Here is a 16753-nt window from a genome sequence, read left to right as displayed (position 1 = left end):
GTTAAAGGACTGAATTTTATGGGCTAACGATCAGTGTTTCAGATGAAAAATTAAACTCCCTCGATACATTTGCCTTTGATTAGAAGGGCAGCTAACCAGCATTATTACTGCGCACATTTTATGAATAGACTGAACATTAGCCAGTAAATTGTAATATAAAGAAGAAACTTTGGTAAAAGTAGGTCAAGCAACGGACATAGTTACATCTAAAAATGCATGTGTTTATTTACAGTTTGTATCCAGGCAAATTGCAGGAACACTGACTGCGGGTAAAACCGTGAGTTTATTAAAGGAGAGTATCAAATTTTGGTCTTCTCTGTTCGGTCCTAACGGTGTGGGCACACCTTAGCATGTGTGGACCCCCGGAGGACGGCTTTTTGATTGTTAAGTTGGTCCTGAAGAAAGCTGAGCTGAGATAGCATATACAGCAGAAACATGTTGACCACCCACATTGAGTCACTAGGGTTCTAATTTAATCTGCTAACTGACCCCACTATTTATTGTGAACAATTGGCCCTTTAATAAAGTTGTTTGGGTCCAGTTGGGATCTTTTATTTCACTAATCACAGATCACTCATCACACTATCATAACACCAGCTCCGCTGCAATTGCAGGCGTCGAAGCACACAGGGGGGATATTCGGTCCCTCCTGTGACGAACCCCATGATGAAGCATGTCACCACTAGGGTGAGTGAGGGTTCTTTTAAAAGATAGTTTCTTCTCCTTGTTTCCTTTCCGTTTGTTTTTTGACCACATGTATAGTCCAGTCACTGTGTGTGTTTTCTCACCTAGGCAATTTTGTCTTTTAGAAATTCACAATAGTAGGCTCTCTTTTGTTGATAATAATTCTCTAGAACATGTCTTCAAGGGGGCTGATGGCACATTCTAAAGACCATGTTTGAAGTATTTTATCTAAGGTAAATTAAAGGTAGGCAGCTCCCCTCTCCCAGAAAGCCGGGACGCCGTACATATAGGGTACCTCTTACTGCCCCCGCCTCACCCTTCCATCATGGTCATCATCAACCCTAAATGGGAAACTTCTGAACCTTAGTAGCCTGAAAAGCAAATAATCTTGCTTCTAATGCTCTCTTCATTCTAGCTCTTTTCAGCTGACATGCACCACAGGAACGAAAGATGTTGTAAGACAATAAAATTACACTCTTCTTTTGATATCTAATGTCTTGATGTCTAATAGTTTATGTTGATCTATTTGTTAGATAAAAGTTCATACCTGGTAGCCACAGGGCCAGTTCTACATTAATATCAATACAAGTATCTGCATTACAGCACTACTACACATTGCACAAGATGGCACTAGGTTGCAAGATTTGGCCTGCAACAATGAGGAGAAAGGAAACTTGCGCAAATCGAAAACTTCCATCCTTGATGTGGTTTTCCCCATAATGTTTTGCCTTTAGACCTCCTGTTTTGCTGACTTTGTTTTTGCTGGTCGTAGCACTCTGCACACTTTACCACTGCTAACCAGTGCTAAAGTGCTTGTGCTGCCTCCTTAAAACATGGTAAGATTGGCCTATACCCAATTGGCATATTTAATTTACTTGTAAGTCATTTGTAAAGTGGCAATACCTGTGTCCAGGTAAATTAAATACTATTAGTAGGCTTGCAGCACTGATTGTGCCGCCCACATAAGTAGCACTTTAAACATGCCTCAGGCCTGCCACTGCAGTCTGTGCCTGTGCTTTTTCACTGCCATTGTGACCTGGCAAAATAAACCTTTTGCCAGGCCCAAAACCTTCCTTTTTAATACATGTATGCCACCCCTTGGGTAGGCACTGGACAGGCCAGATGGCAGGGTGCAATGTTTTTGAAAAAGTAGGATATGCCACTTTTACTTTTACATGTCCTAATAGTGAATAACTCTTACATTCGTTTTTCATTACTGCAAGGAGTTACCTTATTACATTTAATAAGCTGTCATTTCCAAATGGGACCAGGTACCCAGTTCATGTGTGGTGTCTCTGGAATTATAACGAAACATCCTAACTTATGGTGAAGTCGGATTTTAAATTATAATTTTTAAAATGCCACTTTTAGAAAGTTGTAATTTTCCTGCGGTAGCCATTTGGTCCTTGCAGCTTGTCTCTGGACACATATTTGGGTATGGTTGACAGTTGGGCTTTGCGTATTCCTCCTAGACAGACTCACACAATAGGGAACTTAGGTATGTCTGGATGGGCCATCTCTTGCAATAGGATAGGAAGGAGCTGGGTACAGCCCCACTTACCCTTGAAAATGTAGTATTCTGCCTCCACATAAAGGGCTGCATACCCCCTGTAGTTAGTCTGGAGCCAGGCCAGAGAGTGCAGGGCACTTGTGTACTTCAAAGGCATGACTGTAGAAGCTTCTCCCCATTTCAAAGGCACAGCGGGCTTTATATACTGGACCTTAGTCACCAACTCGTTAGTATACTTGTTAACCTGTAGATACTTTGCCAGGGCGAAGGACTAGTGTATTGATGAAAGCATTGCCACCCTGCTGGACTGCTGCTCTGAAGGACTGCATGCCTGCTGCCCTCTTGCCTGCGTGAGAGGGACATTTCTGGCACCCAGAATCCCAGAGTGACTCCAAGGGCCAGTTGGCTGGCCTCCTTGCCTGGCCTCAGGCAAACAACAGGCTTCCAACAACCCTACAGCTGCACCTGGACTCTGCCATCTGTGAGTTGACCCTTCCAAGTGGTGCCACCCAAGTGGGTTTACTCTGTGGATTCAGCAAAACCGACACATCTCCTCTGATGACGGCGCAACCCTGAGCAGAACCAATGCATCACTGCTCCTGCGTGGTTTAGACCTGTTGCAAAGACCCGCATCACAGTCTATCGGAACCGCCGCTGCATGATGCAGGCCCTCGCATCCCTCGTCAATGACAGAATCGACGACGGACTCACATCACGGCAGCGCAAGCATTCAGCGGCAGGATCTTTGGCGTTATCTATGACCTCGCACCACAGCCTTAACTCATCTCAGAACTGACACATCGCCTCAGCTGAGCTACTATCTTCGATGCGGAACCTCGCAATTCTTCTCAAACTAGCATTTAAGGTACTTTGTTCAGCAAGACTAGCTGGGTCCCTGTAGCAGGCGAGCGCTCCATCAAGGTCGGCCTGAAGTTGTCACTGTATCCTGGCCTGGCGCAACCAGATATCCACAGTTTGCTCTTTGGGCTTTTTGTTGCTATTTTCACTAAAATCTTTAAAATTGCATATCTCAATCTACTGATTGAATCAGATGTTAATTTAGGGTTGGCTTGTGCCTCTCCCTGACAAGGATTGTGGTTGCTTCTTGACCAGGGCTTACACCGCAGTCAACCAACAACCTAATTTCTTTCATCCTTGCTTTAGAGCTGTGCATGATCTTTCCAGGCAGTTTCTTAAATATAGATCTTAACTCGCTGTTATTGTATGCCATGAGCAATCTAGAATATGTCCTTACTTAACAATGGGGCCCAAGACCTAAGACCATTAACCAGGCCTCTTGCGGAGGATAGAACTCAAATTAAAAGAAAATTAGACTACCATCTATGTGTTTTTGCAATACATGTCAAAGGAGCCTAATCGCATTACAGAAACTTGTTACTCTCAGTGAACCTTTACCTAGTGATCAGGTGGCAGGATATTCTCCCCGTGAATGTGCTGGACATCCTTGAGAAGATATTGTTAATAAATACAATACTAGGCTCATTATTTTTCCGAAAGCCTGCTTCCACTTGCCAGGTTTGATAGCGAGATCTTGCTGCTAGGAAATATGCAACCTTGAGCCTTACGGGGTTCGGCCTACTACAGCAATGACTCAGCAAGCATGTTCAGTGCCACAAGAAGCTTCAAACTACTAGAAAACAACATCCATATTTGTTTAGAAATATTGAAACATTCTGGGCTATATATCTTATTAGTAACACTATTACGTAGGAGCATATGAACATGATATAGGCAAGCTTTAGGTTTTCACACCACTTTCCAATATTGTGAAAGTCTAGGCAAAATCCTTTATTCTCCCTGGACCTCAGTCCACTTTCTGACAAAGTTGAGCATGCTTAAAGATTTGCTGACAAGCTATAAAAACTCTATTTACTGAACCTTTGGACATCAAGGTAAATATTTCCTCTCCTTTACAGGCAAACCCACGGCTCCTTCTGGTTTCAAAATCAATTCAAATATGCTTTGGAAGATGAACTGCTCAAAGCCATAGAGTTATCTTGGATTCTAATGGTTTTATTCTGAGATGTGCATGGGTGCTTCAGTGGTCCTTTGACAGCGAATTAAGCTCAACGCAGTGCTAGGAAATCAAACGATACAAATTAGTACCATGTTTTTTCTGCTGGGATCATTGTTTAGAGGGCGAGGATGCATGTTTCACAACTTTGACAAGTATGTTTCTGTTTTATACAGGATGTGTACTCCTATAAGGAAGTGGGGGTTTCCTTAAACCGGATTTTTACTGTCAATCCTAAAGGAGAACTCATTCAAGAACATGCAAAGACCAACATCTCATCGTGAGTAAACGTTTTATGCTCAAAGAAATTACACTATTCTCTTGGGTGAACTGAAAGGTGTGAGCAAGAGAGAATGCAGGCTGAGGGGTAGACTATCTTCAGGTTACAGGGCAGCCACCGTATTTGCACGCTGTATAAATGACGCATGGCAACAACAATAACAAAAATGGGTTGTGCAAGAAACAGCAGAGAACTGCATGTGTCCTGATCACTAAATTTATTTTTAGCTTCCGCAAATATTATATTTACATAATTATTTGTAGATGTTAGGCAACAGAACGCAGGTTTTCTTCACAGGTGGAACATAGCATGAACCCACTCTGAGCACAACTCAGGAGTAGATTCAAGTCCCTCCCCTATTTTTAGAGAGGGTGATGCTACATCCCCCCAGCCCGAGTCGAAGTAATTATATCACCTTATGACCCTCCACCAAAGCTGTTTGTATATGCAATCTCTGTGTGATGTTCCATACTTGTACAATGTGGTCTCGAAGTGTGCTTGACCCCCTCTCTTAGTGCTTCAGGCAGGGTTCAGTGTCCCCTTTGTTTCTGAGAAGGACACAGTGGACAGTTGTCGATGAAGCTTTTACTCGCTGTTGGAACGTACTACTAGTTACGCTACTTAACGTGCTGAGGATGTCTCCTGTGTGGTCATACTAGCTAGGAACATTTACGCCAGTGAATACATGTTCAAGAAATATGCACTCTATATAGAAGCAAGGCTTTAGGACTGAGCTGGGCCTACAGGCGTGGGCAACGCTCACATAAGGCAAGTAAAGGCAGCAAGCTGAGGGTACCAAATGCCTGCAAACGGCTTAGAAAATGGTCATTTGTCAGTGCAGGCACGGTGTTTCAGTTCGTAAAATGCTATTTTTCCGGGAGCACTAAATCCAGTAATTTTGCCTGCTTGGTGGCTATATCAGCCAACATAGTGTATAGGCTTGCCCTACTGGAAATACTTACTGGTAAACTCGTCTTTCTCTTGGAAAATAATAATTTTTTTACCTTAAAGTACTTGTTATTCTAGTTCTACTTTTAGTGTCTTGCCGGGCTCCTTAAGGTGCTGTCCAGCTGCCCTCACTTTTCTTGCAGTTATGTTTTCTTACGTGATATTTTATGCAAATTATTGTGTTTCTTTTCTCCAATATGCCTGCAACTAGATCCCTTCCTCATTCTATCTCAGAAGGAAATGCGTGAGGCAAAGGGCCCATGTTTACCTAATCATTTAAGTATAGACTGCCACACCATGCAAAAACTCCACAATACAGATGTGGTTGGTCCAACATGCCCGTCTCTCAATATTCCTATTTTTAGTAACTAGGCACAGTGCTTTGAGGGTTGTGAGGACAGATGTAAACTACCTTTACACTAGTGTACATAGTAACATTGTTTGTACACCTTCTTGACCAGAGCGACTGAGCTACCACACAGGCGAAGTCACTGCTTTTCGGGGTAGGCACTGTTACCCCATGATGCTTCTCAATGTTACTGGTCACCTCATGAGGTGATAAAACCACCCAATCCAGTATTTGCTCTTGTCTGGAACAGTGCAGTGGATCTTAAGAAAAGATTTCAGCTGAAGGTGAAGACTCGACCATAGTCATTTCTAATTCGTAGACTGCACCTGACACACTTTTAAAGTATTTTTATCTGGTATATGCAAGCAATGAGTGCATCAAATTGAGTATGCCACCACTCCAACCCTATGACAGCGAGTACCACTACCTGGACCTGGTTATTGCATTAACTTTCGCCTGTCCTTGTTTCAGTGGGGCATATTTATTAACTCGGGGCCTAGCAATGTGGGTGCTAAAACCTAGTCATGGTAACAGCATGTTGAGGTAATGACCTTGGTTGATGCAATGCTGAGGTAAGTGTGGTGATAAACACTTGAAGGTTGAACTGGACCAACCCAAGGTAAGTAGTGGGAACGCTAGTGTATTTATGAATATTGCCGCCCTTAAATTAGTGGTGTCCCTTATTGGTTTTCTGCCAGCCTGCTGATCTGAATCTTTATGTCTCCCACCTCTTCTAATGAAGACATCATTCCTATTGGCCAGTGATTTCTCTGCCCCACTTAGAGTTATGACTCCTGAAGAGTAAATTATGTATTTTAAATTATTATACGTTCAATAACTTACTTACTGAGTAAGGAAACCACATGTTGTATTTCTTATGCCTCCTGCTGAAACTAAGGCTGGCCCTCCCAGCTTAACATTGCCACTTTGACACTGTCAAATAATTCAACAGTCTGGAGGCTGATTAAAAAATGTTTCGATGTATATTCTATATCTTCTTTTAGAAGACTTTTGTTAAAGCTTTAATTAAAATCGGAGATGAAACTATGGATAAGAAAGTTTTTTAGCCATTGATACTTTTCCCACCCGAGCGCTGATTATTTTAGTAGAGCTTGTGTTTGAGAGGCATTGAATTTCCCCTTGGGTACATGTCCACACCACTAGGCTGCATGCCTAACTTCGGCTTCCTAATTCAGCTGATGAAAACAACATAAGAGTAACAGTGAATAGGACATATAGGCCTCGTGCTGCAGTCTTACATGTCAAGGTCCTACCCAAGGTTAAATGGGTATTACAGAATGGAGAAAAAGGGAGGCCACACAGATGAATACACAAGGATACCTTTGAATTCTCCATAGACTTTGATTGTGGGGTCCTGAGTGCTGTAGTAGTTGTGGTGGGAAGGATTGCCCAGCCGAGCATCACAGTATTATTTGAGGTGGTTTTTAGTGCAGTTATTGCAAAGTATAGGTCGGTCAGAAGCAGAATGTGTTCTTTGTGAAAAGCTGCCAAACAAACTTAACTTGCAGCATGTAGGAAAGCAGCAGTGCCTCATTGCTTGTGTGTCTGCGTAAGATGTAGGAACTCACTGGCGTAAGTTGTCTCTGGCTAAAAATACGTTCTTTTCATCTGCTTCAGCAGTCTTTTGCGCCTCCCATTTTTTAAAGGAAACTAGTCATTAAAAGAAAGTAGGGCTCCCTTTACGTACCCATGCTTGCATACTGCTACTGGTTAGATTAAAACACAAAACCTTGCACTGTAATAAAAACTATGCCTCACTTATTCAGTGCATACCAGGTATATTTTAAAACTTGCCATCAGAGCCAGACAAGGTCGTTCAGGGACAAATTGTAGAACTGGGTCCCTTTTAGAAATAGAAAGTTACTGGGCTCACCAGTCCCTTGAGGAACCTGCCTGTCGCAAGGATCACCTAGTTCTCCGGACAGGAGGATTTCACTGTGCACTTTACACCGATCCACGCCATCTTTCACTGGAGGGGCCGACAGCTTTAACAGTCACTCTCTGGCACACGACCCTGCGAAAACTGGGGTAGGAAAAGATGATTACGTTGACCACACCCTTATGGGAGGCTGAACTTCTAGGCGTTATGGCAAAAAGGCAGGGATTCGATAAATGGGACTTGATAGGGATCCCTACTGTGGGGAACTTGTGAACAGCCAGATGGGTGAGTGAGTCCATTTGTTGAGTTACAAAAAATATATGAATTAGCCCCCTCAGAGACCTTCCGCTATTTACAAATTCAACATGACCTCCAGGTAAACCCTACCAGAATCATCTCCACTGGGGGACAGACTGCTGGAGGAACACCTCTCCCAGCAAGGTGATTTCACTCACATACCGTAAACTTATAAATAACACCCCAGACACTCTCTCCCACCTTCAAAAACGTTGGGAAATAGATTTGGAAGAATTGCAATACGAAGACTGGGCAGAAGCCCTGGCTTCACTGAGGGAAGTCGCTGTAAGACTATGTTAACGACTAGTGCAACAAAAACCTCTACACAGAGTTTACGCCTCCTGAACTATGAGGGTAAAAAAGGGCAGACAGATAGACGAGCAGTGTCTTAGGAAATGTGGCCAAGTAGGAACGTTTTTCCATATATTGTGAATCTATTAAGGCCTGGGACCAAGCACTTCTAAGTGTCTCCCACATGGTCCGTTTCTGAGAGATTGTCCACAACTTTGTACGACATGACACCTAGACTCTCATAGGCGCTGGAGGTTCTTCCATGCCGCTACAGGTTAATAGACCTTCTGCCATTTTATTCTCCCTAAGCAGCTCCCTCCCACAATGCATGTGGGAGCGCTTTCATGGGTGAAAATGTCTGTCACGACAGCAGACGACTCTGAGTCTGACAGCTGTACAGCAAAACCATTGTGGTGGTGGCACTGCGAAAAATATTCTCAAGGCCACAATTTTTTTTATGTGCCTCTTGTTTATGCTCGATATAGGTTTAAAACAGAAGATGGTTTTATCTTAAGGCAATGCATTGTGATTTTCTGTCACCTTCAGAAATAGTGCAAGATCCTTACCTTTTCTGCCCTGAAGGTGTAGACTATATTGGTAATAAGCAGGAATTTGCCCCAACCTTCTCACTTGAGATATTCCTTTGGCACCCGTTAAATCCCGAAAGGGAGTCTGAAATGAAATATTCTACCCATCAACTTTTAAGAATTCAGACACACAATCATTACCCCCTTTTTTTTTTTTTACAAAAACCGTTACATTCTTTTTATTAAAGCACTGGCACAGTTCATACCAACATGTTTTGAAATGAAACCCGCAACTCCAGAAAACAAAAACACCCGATAAATAACGCCTTCTAGCCTGGGCTTTTGATTAATAAGTAAATAACACATGCAAGGTATTTCACCTCGAAAATGTTATAATAATAAAAGTTAGTCCTTTTTTTCAAGTCCAGCTCTCCTCCCGAGTGTAGTGAATCACTTCGAAACCAACAAAATGCAAGTCTTTTCATTCACAGTCCCTCAGATTTGTCTTTTTCTGGTCATGATGTGTGTAAACCTTACATGGGTTCTTAGCAGATGTTCAGTTTCATGTTGTTACAACACATGAATCGTTTGGTTACTAAACCAGTTTTGTTTTTGAAACTTACATCTTTTCTGACCTTGCTCACCACGCGCAGAACTTCTCTGACCGAAAACCACAGAAGAAGTGATGGTTTTGTTCGAGAACATGCAGTATGGCTATTATTGTGAGACCAATGTATAAATTGTGATTTGAGACTTCACAGTAAGGACATTGTGAGATTTCTGTGGACTGGGACGATTACATCCGTCTCCCCTTTTTTGGGGGGAAGTCTTGGCAGGGAAACAAAATATAAGTTACACCGAGGAGGGTGCTTCAGAATAGATGTGATTGTCCACTCACCCCCATTCCAACCCTAGCATTCTTTGACAATAGATTGAAACTATCTCACTTCAATTAATAAAGACTTCCAGTAGATTCCATCATGTATTGAAATCAAAATACTCCTTACTGTGATTCACATCTATGCACATGATTCATTACTTGTTCATTGATATGAGCAGGGAGGGTTAGCAGTGTTAGTACAGAGTTGGTATCCTATCCTTTAGGTAAGGTATCGGTGACTGATGACGTCTCTAACCTTAGATGGGAAAAGACACACCACAGTGGTTGTTTGGGGGTTGGTCCTATCTCAATCGGGACCATAAATTTAAAACACTGTCCTTACTCTCGTTAACAGTCTGTATGAGTAATTATTAAATTATTAATTTAAATGCCACCTGCTACTTGTTTTCATTTAATTATTTTAGAATGATACTCATCCCAGTGTAGGGTGTCACAGCGTTTTACATCAAAGACAGAAACACTATAAATCGTACAAGTGTGTAAATCTATGTACAGGAAATGTTACATAAAAGAATTAGGGTTATAAGGTGTAGGAATCACATATCATTCATACTTTTAGACTGAAAGGGCCTTATTCCGATAGCAGCGGTCGGACCGCTGCACTCTGTCAACACAGTCAGGAGACCGTCTGACAAGCAGGCGGTGGCCCAAACGCCAAATTACGATACAGCCGCCAGGCTTGCAGTCACCAAGTGCTTATTTTGATAGTGGCTTCTGCTGTGGCCCAGGAAAAGGGCCGCAGCACAAGCTGCTGTGAACCAGAGCACTTCCTGCACATCCATGGACCATGTGCCGTGCACCATGTGGTGCATGGCACTCAGTGCATGGATGTGAGTGGGGGGCACTACATGTGCCCCCCAAGCAACTGTGCAGTGGCCCACGAGGGATGAGGGCCCTGTTTGGGCCCCCAAATACAGTTTCTGACGCCCTCTACATGGCGCTGTTCCTGCCATGAACAAGCTGTCTGAAAGGGATATTTTAATCCAGACGGCGGGTCTGGCTAGGCATCGCCTCCCTTCAGGACTCCGATTCTGACTGCCACCGCACCAGGGTGTGAGATCCTAGTGGAGGCGGCATCTATTCCCTGACAGAATAGGGTCGACCGCAGCATTGTAATGCAACGGTCAGACTGAAGGGCGGTTGGCGGCAAGGCCCCCACCAACGTCCTGTTGGTGCCAGTGCCACAACCATCATAATGAGGCTCTGTAGGTAAGGAGTGAATGGCCAGGAGAAACAAAGTCAGGATATAAAATGTGCCACAGAGATTGTGGTTGTCTGTACTAACATGACTTTCAATTCCCAAAGAAACCCTTCTTTACAATCTTAAAATTACAACTGATTGAGAATAAAACAATAAGGGTCTGAATAAATAAACCCTTCTCTAGTGATTTCCCTAATGATCATTAAAGACTAAACCAACTATGATCCTGCACCTGTATAACTCCTGCTTGCATTATGTTTTCCAAAGACTCCACAGCAATGCACCCCTCCACCCCCACTACAATCCTTTTGGTGACTGTGCCCCTTTACTGTAAACTCTGGTTTACTGTATATTTTGTTTTCTGAATTCAACGCATATGGGAGGTGTCCAAGACACAGATGTGTGCAGCGCTCTATGGAGGTCCCTGAATAGAAGTATTATTTCCACCAAGAAGATTCTTATTCGTCTGATAACATCTTCACATAGAACCAGATAGTATTTGTGGGTTGTTGTGTTGAGGGTGTGTTGAAGGTGTTTATTTCTCTTTCACACAGAGGCATTTTATCTCTTTGTTTGTAGTCATAGTGTCCTTCTTCTGTCCCTACAGGTACGTGAGACTCTGTGAAGTGGTCGACCACGTGTTCCCGTTCCTGAATAGAAGCTGTACCTCTGGCTTCCCATGCTCCGACACCTTCAGCCAGTTTACCTTCTGGAGGGAGCCTCTGCCACCCTTCGAGAACCCAGATATCCACCCAGACTCTACTTAAGGGCACTTAAGGATGCTTGGACCATTGTCGAAGGACTACATGTCACCCAAAGACGCAGGCGATACTGCTGTGCCTCTCTGCTGGTACAGTGGAGCTCACCAGCTGACTTTGTTTTTATACCATGAAGTTATTTATTTATTGACGGCATCTAGAAGCACATTAATCATGTCGAGTAATACACTGGTTTGGCAATGGCAGGAGAAGCTTGAACATGGTGGTATCTCAAGAACTATGTTCTGTCATGGAAATCTGCCTCAGTGCTGTGTCAGCAGGATTGTGACATAAATGTGCGTCTAAGAATATTTTTTAAAAAGTATGGTACTGTTAACATTTATTTTACAGTGGTCACGCTAACCTTCTTCTGGTGCTTTTTAAAATGTAAAGCGGAAGGACATAAAGTGAGTGATTAACTGCAGTGATAAAGCACTAAAAGTGCCCCTAGGAGCACGTTCAGGCACTTAGTAGTAATAGTATTACTAGTTTCACAAGCTTTGTTTATTCTCAGAAGGCCATGTAACTTAAAGCGTTTATTTGTCTTGCAGCAACTAAGTTTGGAGCTTGGTTACTTGTTAATAGACTCAGCTTTTTACTGAGATGCCATATGATTTCAGACTTGTCACTTCACAATTCTGTGCCTCATTTAATGAGTGTGTAACTGGCATCTAGTCACAATGCTGTTCTTGTGTTTTGCACAAAATGTGAAAAAAAGATTTACTCAAAGAGCTGTTTAGGCATATTTTTAAATAAGGTTGATGCAAAGATGTCAGATGGTCTTGTGGTGCATTGCTAGATTTGACTTTTAAACATTTTCCCTTTTGGTGAGAATTTCTGGGCTGCTTGTAGTGGCTCTACGAGTCACACATATAATGCTGTAATGCAACAACAGAGCTCGAGTTTTTAGATTTCTATACTGCAAGAGACTAGATGCAGGCCAACTGTAAGTAAGAGAGAAATTCTATTGGCGATTAGGATTGATGCAGTTTAGGCAGATGCCTCATGATGGGAGTAAGCCACAGAACTACCAGGCCTTTTTGTAAGGAGAAAAACTACAGCTTAGCAAAAGATTTTTGAAAGGAGGAAAGTTATGGGTAAGCGGCAAGGTGCTTGCTGAGTCTTGAGTTAAAACTCATTGAGAAATTGAGGTGTGATTTTATTTTACGTATTTTTTTATCTTGTGCTTCAATCTAAGCTTAGGGATATGAGTTGTACTCTAGAGAGGCAATTCCCCACTTGAAGCTATGTACAAATGGTAATAACAGGGAGTCGCACTACTTCAAAAGCGTTTTCACATCTTGTTCAGGACTTCCTGGTCTAAGGTGACTGCTCATGTGAGGTCATTTAGGGGTCATCGCACTGTATGATGGACTCAGTCTGTCTTCTATTACTAGTCTGGAATGGGAACTCCCCTAAGACCTCAAAGGGGCCATCTTATAGTAAGTATGTTTTACTCAGTCTGACTTCCAGTCTGAGCCTAAAATGGCTGCTCTTGTGAGGAGGTATGGATTTCATCACGATGTCAATATGTTGGACTCCTTCACCCATCATTTCTTTCTATTTTTACATGCTGTTTCATTGTGTGACTTAGGCTGTGAAAGCCCCATCACTAGAAGTGATCATGTGAAGTGCTTTATTTGAACTTTCTGGTGACAAAGACTGTTGCTAGGGTTGTATGCAAGGTGGACTGTCGCTACAGACTTTTCTGAAGAAGAAAGTGTTGTACCTGTACTCTCTGCTGTGAGGCAGTGTGTTGCTGAGAGTATTAAAACAGAATATTTTAATTTAAGAGAATATTTTTGTATCACCATTTCATCGCTGTTAATGTTATTTATATTACTTTGCTATATGCCTTTGATGCATGCAGCGTAGAGCTGCATTGTCTGCATATAAGCCTTATCTATTTTGCTACCGGCCTGTGGTTTGACATGATGCCTTTAATCAAATCACCATTTTGTGTTCAGGGCCGAGGGACAGGGGAAGGAATCCTGCTGCCTTATGCGTCCGAAACTAGCAGATCAACTCATTTCTTTGGTGGAAATTCCATTTGATGCCTTACAAATGGCTTTCCTGGATCCAGTTGCGGCATATTTATATCAGGACCTAGAACTAGATATATGTAACAGAAAACAAACAGAAAATGTACAACTTAAGAAAAATAGCAACCTAAGCCAATAGACAATGCCAAAAACTAGTTCCATGTTTCAAGAGGAACCATTTGGAATGTTCTCCATGGCAGATTATTAGATCTCAGATGTCTAACAACCAGCAACAATATCCCAAAGAAACATTTTCAGTCTGGTCATTTGGAATTTTCCACCAATGCGTGTAACTCAAAAGCTGCCAAAAATGATGACAGTCAATGAAAAAACACTACCTTGACAGGTTTTTGGGATTGGAAGACTCCATGTGTGTAGCACTGTGAAGTGGGTCTGTACCAAACTTCCAAGTGTTCTTGTGTGATTGATGCAAACCGCTTCTTTTTAGCCTTTAATTTAACATGTATTTAGCTTTTGCATTAGCTGAAAATGTTCGGCTAAATTTGTGTGTCAATTGTTTGCCACGTTGAATCTTTGGTTTGATGTTGCTCTTGTCACTGTGCTTTTGTTTTCTCAGCTATATTCTTCATTTTAAGAAGCACTTTGCCAGTGGCAGGAACAACTAAATAGAGCTGTTTGATCAATTGTTTTCTTTCTGTGAAAGAAGTTCTGTACTTCCTGCTTACGTAGTAATGCCAAAAGGAGCACTTTTTGCTATTGTGATTTGTGTGTTTGTTCGTGTCAATGATTTTGAAACAAAATACAAAATTGTATGCATGCAGTTACATCTAGGAATACAGTCCAGGTTGGGAATCTCCCAGAGTGGTTGGAAGACTTTATGATTGCTGCTATTTGGGACATTCTCAACATTACTCACATTTTCAATAACATATCAGTAGCACAATTTACAAAAGACAGCTTCTAAGTGTTTTTTGACATTACTTCAAAAAACACTTTTTGACCTTTTTTTTATCTTTAACAGGAATCATGATTCTCAGTTATTATATACAATGAAAATGTTGGGCTATTGCTATTGTGCAGACAGCAGCGGTGTTATAAACTATGTTTCATGGGAATTATGTCATACTCATGAATGGTTTTTCGTAATTCAAGAGAATGATGCCATTGCAGTGAGTTATGTACTATCAACTAATAGAATGGATGCCTTAAACAGAAGTCTTTTACTGTTATGTTCTACTCATTAGCAGCTTTTTGTTTAATAAGAACTAAACATTTTTTTATCAAAAACAGCCAAACAGTTTGTGCAATGAGCTCTATATTCACATTATTTTCTTTCACTATGCCAAAGACAACCAAGATAAAACTCTTTTTGTAGGGAATCCAAGTTTTGCAGGCAGAAAAACATGTTGCAGGGAGACCCTCATGATAACTACATTTATTATCCTTATCTAGATGACATTATCATTCGTGATAATTTCTTATCACCAACCAGAAGAGAAAGCAAAGTTTTGAGTTTGGAAGTCACACTCCAAAATTCCTAAAAATGGCAATGGCTTGGAAGAGGGACCCCATTCTCACCTCCCAAAGATGTATAACTGTTCTGAAACCAAATCAATGGTGGCTACTTCAACATCTAAGAACTTCTGTTTGCCACAAAGAGTAATGTCACCATACCAAAAGTACCATTTAAATAAAAGGAGCAAAGGGGCCTATTCCAGATGCTCTTAGCTGTGAAGAAGTCTCAGAATTCCCCAAAAATCTTTCTTAAAGAAAATTTTCAGCAAACGTCCCTCATAGTGATCGTGTTAGTGTTTCAGAAGAATAAGCACACATTTACATACTAGGCCTCCAGTATGTATATTTTGGCATTCAGATTAAATCAAAGCACTGATGATTTAAATGATTAAAAGCAACAGAAGAACACTTTTATTTGAAAGGGATGCAATTATAGCTACGATCATTCCCAGAACTTCTCATGGGCAATGTGAAAAAAGCAATTCCATTCGTAACAAAGGTCATCCAATTTCTAGGAGTTGAAATTAGTTTCTGCTCGACAATAGCAAGCCCAGTGAAGCAGAGGCCATGCAATCTACAGACCCATCTCTAGTTGGTAAGTGAATGGTGAGCCATTACACAGCTTTATTAGACCTATTATTGACTTTTAATAGCCTAATACTAAACTTTTCATAACACATGAGAAACTTGCAACATGAAGTACAAGAGACATGTACTCGGACAAGTTAGTGGGGAAAAAAGATTGTTCTGACCCTCTTCTATGCAGCAGTTTTTGTACCTAAGTAACAGCTGATGCACTAGTAGCAACATTTATGAATGGAAAAAATGTCAGTTTGTACATGCAAATGTATTAGATTTACTCACAGATAAAATTACTCCAGTTTGGTGTAAGTTTATGTGCAAGTTTATCCCCTCACAGCAGCTAGTTGTTGGTATTTGAGGGGGAGGTACATGCAAAAATGTAGTAAACACCAACAAACCTTCACTTGTGGACAGTTATAAAACATTTGCAGTTAGTTTCCCACCTACAAAAATCACAATATTTTTGTTGGGGTGGAAGGAAAAGGGATTTTTATATGGAAAAATGCCCCCATGGAGAAGAAAGTTATCAAATGCACTTACTTTTTCCATTTGATTGTGTGTGTTTACACATATGAATATGCCTGAGAAGCTGCAAAAGTCACAGCTTCCTAGTAGTCCGGAAATTGTTTATGAATTGTAATAACTTCAGAAATTTGCTCTTACGACAAGAATAATCCTAAATTAGCAAAAGTCTGACTTTGTGGCTTTGTCAGATACCATTGAGGTCGGCCTTGGTATTGTGGACATCCACATAGAGCATACATAGAGATCTACATTTCACTAGCCCAGAGGAGTATGTTTTTGTTATGAGCACTTAGTGGCTTAATGCGTAGGAGGGAGGGAGGGAGGAGACCTAAAACTCAAACATCTTGGCCAGTCAAATGTTTGCAATGGCTTTGGTAGGCAGGCATTCAATTGTTATTTTCCACCAGAAATTGCTAGGAAAAAGAAGTGAGAGTCTTTCTATATTTG

At 41.5% G+C, this 16753-nt stretch overlaps 1 protein-coding gene across 7 annotated transcripts in view; it reads left to right on the top strand.

The window, feature by feature from the left end:
* Nucleotides 1-11995, top strand: part of LPIN1 (lipin 1) — a 512424-nt gene extending 500429 nt beyond the window's left edge. For all 7 annotated transcript variants that reach the window (XM_086926320.1, XM_086926321.1, XM_086926319.1 and 4 more), the window contains 2 exons: nt 4406-4509; nt 11531-11995. In XM_086926320.1, coding sequence (XP_086782446.1) covers nt 4406-4509; nt 11531-11690 — 264 coding nt within the window. In that variant the 3' untranslated portion in view covers nt 11691-11995. The remainder of the gene's footprint in view (nt 1-4405; nt 4510-11530) is intronic.
* The last annotated feature ends 4758 nt before the right edge of the window (nt 11996-16753 follow it).

Source organism: Lissotriton vulgaris, chromosome 6 (genome assembly GCF_964263255.1).
Source record: "Lissotriton vulgaris chromosome 6, aLisVul1.2, whole genome shotgun sequence".
NCBI classification, from domain to species: Eukaryota; Metazoa; Chordata; class Amphibia; order Caudata; family Salamandridae; genus Lissotriton; species Lissotriton vulgaris.
The sequence above is the reverse complement of the archived record's forward strand: the minus strand, read 5'-3'. Positions and strand labels throughout refer to the sequence as shown.